The sequence below is a fragment of the Carettochelys insculpta genome, chromosome 9 (assembly GCF_033958435.1).
Source record: "Carettochelys insculpta isolate YL-2023 chromosome 9, ASM3395843v1, whole genome shotgun sequence".
Classification (NCBI taxonomy): Eukaryota; Metazoa; Chordata; order Testudines; family Carettochelyidae; genus Carettochelys; species Carettochelys insculpta.
Window position 1 is genome coordinate 60,517,703 of NC_134145.1, and position 6,720 is coordinate 60,524,422.

The following is a 6,720-nucleotide window of genomic DNA, read 5'->3' on the forward strand; positions in this document are numbered from 1 at the left end:
GGCTGTGGGCCCCAGAGGCGATCTCCAGCGTGATGTAGCTGAGGGTGCTGACAGCGGTGGGAGCGCGGGACACTGGCGAAGCTCCGGGGATCCAGGCCTGACACCGCTGGTGCGAGGAGCTGTACGGATGATGCATTGGCAGGGCTGTTCGGGTCCCCAGAGCTGAAGGCACCAGTCAGGAGGGAGGTCATGGGCCAGGCTGCCTGGGAGGAGCTTGACAGCTGCATGCCTGGCTCTGAGCAGGGCTACCAGCCTCGCCACTAACACCGCTCTCACTGGGAGCCGAACCTAGGGAGGGTATAGTGGACGCTGGGCCACTGCTCCGTGTGCTGCTCTAAGGGAGCATGGGGGAGGCAGAGCTGCCCTAAGCCCCGCCCCATCTGCCCTTGGCTCCACCTCTTCTGCCCTTGGTTACGCCCCTTCCGGAGGCAGGGCACCAGGCTCCCCTTCCACCCTGCCCCAGGGCCGGGAGCGGCTGTCGGTGCAGGGAAGATGGCTTCTGAAATCTCTGCCTCTGGCTCCACCGAGGCCACCCTTGCCAAGGGCAGTATTTCGGCCTCCATTACCGAGAAAGTCGACCTCAGATAGGCAACTCCAGCTAGCAGACGAGCGCAGGCTGGAGTCAACGAATCTTACGTTGAATTTCGGTGACGTCCCCACAGGAGGAACTCTCCCATTCACTTCCCTCACTCCTCTGACCTGGGGGAGTCCCACGCTCCATGGGGACTCCATCAGCGGTTGATTTAGTGGGTCCCTGCTAGACCTGCTCAATTGATCCCTGGGAGATGGATCCTGGAGCGTTGCTCTCCGGGTAAGTGATGACCAGCCCTGAGCGAGCAGATTAAAGGTCGAGCTCCCCCTGGGGTCGAGCTGCCCCAACTCTAGTGGGAGCAGAGGGCTCACACGAGACACACCCAGCGCATTGGGGAACTGGCCCTAGGAATTCAGGACCCTTAAGGCAGCCCAGCAGCATGTCGCAGGGAACCAGCCCCGCTTTGGTCAAGGCTGATGGAGGCGAGGGGAGAACCAAACTGCACCTGCTTTGCTCTTGCTGTTTGGGTGCCAAAGGGGGAAAGAACTACCGTGCAAAGAACTTGTGCAAAGAACTACCGTGAGGCCTGGGGTCAGGCGGACACCGCATGGGGAGGGCTGCATCGCAGCTGGCACACACCCTCGTGTGCACTCATGACACCCAGCTCCGCTTAAACAGCAACTCGGGGTGGCCTAGTGAATCAGACACCAGACAGGGACGAAGGAGACCGTAGTTCTCGTAGCTGGCGTCTGTCTGATCTAGTTAGGCCGGGGCAGGGCAGAACATGGGCGGGATTTGGCTTATCAAACATTGTCCTCCTGGCAGCTGAACGTGCCGGGGCACAGCAGGGTTGGGGGGGTCAGGCCTGCCACAGTCCCGGCCACACTGCTCCCCGAGGCAGCAGGCTGCTGCTAGGAAGTGTGTCTCTGTGCGCCCCTTGGGGGCAGGGAGCCACGGGGGTGTCATGTGCTGCCTTCACCCCCGACGCTGTCCTCACAGCGCCTGCTCGCCTCCACGGAGAGACGCTCTCTGGAGCTCACACCCCTGCCCCAGGTCAGAACCCCTCCTGCACCAAACTCTTCCCACGCCCTTTCCATTAATAGACTAGCTCAGCCTGTGACCACCTACCCAAATTCTTGGAGTGGTTCCCCCCCGGCAAAAATTATCACCACCCCTGAGCTTGCCTGTCAGCTCTCAGGGCGGGTGCACTGGAAAGACAAAGATTAACTACAACTGCACTGGATAAACGAGTGACATGAACAGGGAGAGTCAGTCGTTTCCATTATAGATATGAATGAATCCTTACTACCAGTCCAGGCAGGTGGTGTGTCCTAATGGATCAAGGCCTGGCCTGGGGCTTGGGGTCTAGTCCCAGCCCTGCCACAGGCCTGCGAGGTGACCTTGGGTCTGTCATGCGCCTGATTAGTGCCTCAGTTTCCCCATCTGTAGACTTGGGCGAGGGGGGGCGGTAATGATACAGCGCTGTAGTGATGCAAATTGCTAGACAGGAGCCAGGGATAAAACTACCACAATGTTCTCCTTTGTACTGCAAGAGCGCTCACGGTCCTACGCATTGCGGAGAACTCCCTTGTGTTATGCACTGGCCTGGTGCATAACAAATAGAGGGGCCCTGCCCCACAGACTTTACAGCCAGCGTGTGTCCTCCCCTGAGGGAAATGACTCCAGCTAGGACATGCTCTGAGTTCTAATCCTGCCTCTGCAACCTGGGACGAGTCATTGCCAGCCCCTGCCTCAGTTCCCCCAGCATGGGAAGGGTGATTTGCAGCATGCTAAGAATTACTTTTGTGTGCTCTAGCACCCTGGCTGCTCTCAGGGGCCTTGTTCAGAGTGGAGGGGCTGAGGGGTGGGAAGGGCTGGTGCAGTGAGGGCATGGGGGGTGCTGTCCCACTAGACTTTGCAGAGAATCCCTGGGCTAAGTTAATTGATGTGGGGCCATGCGTTTGGGCTGGGAGCGAAGCCAGGGGAAAGACTCTAACCTGGCTGATAGGCTCCACCCGAAGGTGCCTTCGGCATTTCCAGCCCACCCGTCCCGCCTCGCTGCTTTGCGTCCCTGCCTGGCTGACTTGACCGTCTCTCCCCACAGAGGAGCTGCAGGCCCTGGTGAGGAGACTCCCGGCAGACCGCTTCGTGAACATGACGACCATCTCCCAGTACTGGGCCACGGACCTCGACGTGCAGCATCGCTACCAGCAGCTGGGCACCAGCCTGAAGCTGCTCCTCAAGAAAACCCGGCGGCTCGTCCAGCGGCTCTTCAACCTCTGCAAACGCTGCCACCGGCAGCCTCGTTTCCGGCTGCCGAAGGAGAGGTACAGAGTCCTGCTGCCCCAGCTTGAGGGGGGCCCTGCGTTCTTCTGTCCACACTGGGACCAGGAGGGTGACCTCCACCCCTCTCCTCTATGGGCACGTCCCTGGTGCGCTGTGTATCATAGAAGCACAGAACACTAGAACTGGAAGGGACCTCAAGAGGTCATCAAGTCCAGCCCCCTGCCTTCATGGCAGGTCCAAGCACCATGCAGACCATCCAGGACAGATGTCTATCAAATCTGTTCTTGACTATCTCCAGTGATGGAGATTCCACAACCTCCCTAGGGAATTTATTTCAGTGTCTAACCACTCTGGCAGGTGGGAAGTTTTTCCCAATGTCCAACCTAAACCTCCCTTGCTGCAGTTTAAGCCCATTGCTCCTTGTGCTATCCTCAGAGGCCAAGGAGAACAATTTTTCTCCCTCCTCCTTGTAAACCTCTTGTGGATACTTGAAAACCGCTGTCACTCCCCCTCTCAGTCTTCTCTTTTGTAAACTCAACAAGCCCAGTTCTTTCAGTCTTCCCTCAGAGCTCATGTTCTCTAGACCTTGAATCATTCTTGTTGCTCTTCTCTGGACCGTCTCCAGTTTCTCCACATCCCTCTTGAAATGTGGTGCCCAGAACTGGACACAAATACTCCAGCTGAGGCCTAATCAGCACGGAGTAGAGCGGAAGAATGACTTCTCGTGTCTTGCTCACAACACGCCTGTTAAGAATCACAACACGCCAGAATCATGTCTGCTTGTTTTGCCCCGGTGTCACACTGGTGGCTCATATTACCTTATGGTCCGCTGTGACCCCTAGATCCCTTTCCGCAGTACTCCTTGCTAGGGAGTCGCTGTATGTATAAAGCTGATTGCTCCTTCTGACTGAGCTGAGTGGAGAAGCCAGCCCTGGGCAACTCCTGTGCCCCCTGAGTGCTGGCTCTTCCAGGGTAGAGGCACGTTGGTGGCGGTGCCATGGGGGTCTTTGCCGGTGCCGTGGCTAACCTGAAGAACCCTGTCTCTAGGGCTGGTCCCTCTCCCCCAGAACAAGCCATCAGCCAAGGGGACAGGCCATAGCTCTTGGGGAAAGAGCAGTAGCTGTGTGCCTGCTGCCACTAAGAAGTCCTTTTTCTCCCTTGCCTCCTTCTCCTGTAGAGCTCTACCCTACTGGTGGAACCGCATTCAGTCCTTCCTGTACTGTGGCGAGACCACGCCGCCAGGGACTTTCCTGGAAGACAGCCACAGCTGCACCTGCCCCTCCGAGCTAGTCTCCTGCCAGGGGTCCATCCCATGTGCCTTGGGCGAAGGGCCGGCCTGCGCCGCCTGCGCCGAGGAGAACAGCACGCGCTGTGGGATCTGCAACCCAAGCTACGTGCTGAGCCAGGGCTCGTGCCGCCCGGAGGTGGCCGAGTCCCTGGAACGTTACCTCGGCCTGGAGACGGACCTGCAGGACCTGGAGCTGAAGTACCTCCTCCAGAAGCGGGACAGCCGCCTCGAGGTGCACTCCATCTTCATCAGCAACGACATGCGCCTGGGCAGCTGGTTCGACCCCTCCTGGAGGAAGCGCATGCTTCTGACTCTGAAGAGCAACAAGTACAAGCCCAGCCTGGTGCACATCATGCTGGCCCTCTCCCTGCAGATCTGCCTCACCAAGAACAGCACCTTGGAGCCTGTCATGGCCATCTACGTCAACCCCTTTGGGGGCAGCCACTCGGAGAGCTGGTTCATGCCCGTGAAGGAGGGCAGCTTCCCGGACTGGGAAAGGACTAACGTGGACGCCTCGGCCCAGTGCCAAAATTGGACGCTCACCTTAGGCAACAAGTGGAAGACCTTCTTTGAGACGGTCCACGTCTACCTGAGGAGCCGGATTAAGTCTCTGGATGACAGCTCCAATGAGACGGTCTATTACGAGCCCCTGGAGATGGCGGATCCCTCTAAAAACCTGGGCTACATGAAAATCAATAGCTTGCAAGTCTTTGGCTTCAGCCTGCCCTTTGATCCAGACGCCATCCGGGATCTGATCCTTCAGCTGGATTACCCCTACACCCAGGGCTCCCAGGACTCAGCCCTCTTACAGCTCCTAGAGATCCGGGATCGGGTGAACCGGCTTTCGCCGCCTGGCAAAACCCGACTCGATCTTTTCTCTTGCTTGCTGCGGCACCGGCTCAAGCTGGCCAACAACGAAGTGGGAAGGATCCAATCCTCCTTGCAGGCCTTCAGTGCCAAGCTGCCAAACCCCGTGGAGTACGAGACTGGCAAACTGTGCAGCTAGCCTTGGGGCTGCTGGAATCTCTGGCAAGCGGCCCGAGAGAAGGGATCGGGGATGGAGAACCGAGGCTCCCAAAGGCCTTACCTTTGTGCCAGCCACGGAACGCCACGAGACCAGCCACAGGGATGGCGGCGCACAAAGGATGCGAGGAAACACCCGGGCCACGGCAAGAGACTGCATGGCAGAAGATGCAGATTGGCCAGGCCTCAGGAGATTGGGTGCTCACCTGGGAATGGCTCGTACTGCTCTCCCTTCCTGGTCACAAATAGCAATTGTGACCAGACAAGAAAATCAACAGGTTCTTTCAGCTGGGAACAGGCCGGTGTGGGGGAGAAAGCTGGTGGGATAAGTCTGTCTTGAGGAGGACACATCAGCTGGTGCCTGTGGTCGTGACCTTGCTCCTGGCCTGTGAGCTCAGCCAGCGTCCCATTCAGAACTGGGAGGTGAAGGTACAGGGAGAAAGACCTCAGCCACCCAGTGTCCAGAACTGCTCTGAGGGCTTCATTCCCAGCAGCCCCGTAGGCAGGGGCCACCTGCGGCCTTCCCCGGCGCAGGCCCTTTTGTATTCTTTTTAGCAGACATTTCTACCCGCCTCCCCAACTCTTCTGTTCTGCGTCACTTTCTAAGTCATTGTATCTCCTTCCACCCCCGCCAGACCCCCAGCCGTGTTCTCTTTCCGGTGGGGGAGAAGATGCCTGAGCCCAGTGGGGTGGGGGGTCCATGGAGCAGACATTCCTGCCTGATCTCCCACCGAAGGAGGGCACACGCTTCCCTCCTTCTGCACCACGGCGCCACCAAGCCGGGCCTTGCAATTCTGAGCCGAGACGCTCCAGCATCAACATGTGAGGAAGCACACGGACGGACACCCGTTGCTGCGGCCTGAGGCAGAGCTCTGAGGGTTGCTTCTCCTTTCAGGGTTGGTCTTTTTTTTAAATGCATCGATAGGAGGGGATTCAATTCGGGTTGATTTCTCCCGCCGTGTTCCAACTGAGTCACATGTACCCGGTTTAATATATTTTTTAAAAAATTGCCTTTTGGAGCAAAACAAAACAAAGTTCAAAACAACGTCATCTCGCACTGTCTGTTTGACTCGAGGCGCTTCCGGGGCGTGAGCCAAGACAGGCAGAGGGTCAGCGTGAACAGATACCTGGGGACAGGGGCTTGCAGACAGGGCCCAGAGGAGGAGATATGAACAGCTGGGTGCATGCCACGAGATCGTGAAGCCAGAGCGACGGGCGCCCAGTGGGCTGGTGGGTTTGACTGGCTAGCCAAGGGCGGGTGGTGATAACTAGGTACTGATAGCGCCCAACAGGCATGAGAGGGGGTGGAGCAGAAGGTGTGGCATTGTGTATACAAAGGCCTCCTATTCCTCAGACTTTTCTCCTTCTCTAGGAGCACAACTAAGTTGTGGGAACCTTTTATCCGGCCAGGGGCTTGTTAGTTAATTCGCTGCCAACCAGCCACCTAATTACAAGAGGGTCACGATGGACTCGCCCTCCACTCGGAAGCCCGGCGTGGGTCCAGATTCCACGTACAGGGATCAGCCCGTCTCATGCCCTTTAGTGGTTGCTGTAAGATCGAGCTATGTCCAGCACCCTGCACCCGCCCTCC

General features: G+C 57.9%; 1 protein-coding gene across 1 annotated transcript in view; it reads left to right on the forward strand.

Annotated features, from left to right (window-relative positions):
* The window catches only part of BRINP2 (BMP/retinoic acid inducible neural specific 2), a 45,802-nt gene extending 39,693 nt beyond the window's left edge, over positions 1-6,109 (forward strand). The window contains exons 7-8 of the mRNA XM_075002929.1: positions 2,637-2,859; positions 3,996-6,109. Coding sequence (XP_074859030.1) covers positions 2,637-2,859; positions 3,996-5,112 — 1,340 coding nt within the window. The 3' untranslated portion in view covers positions 5,113-6,109. The remainder of the gene's footprint in view (positions 1-2,636; positions 2,860-3,995) is intronic.
* Positions 6,110-6,720: the final 611 nt, after the last annotated feature.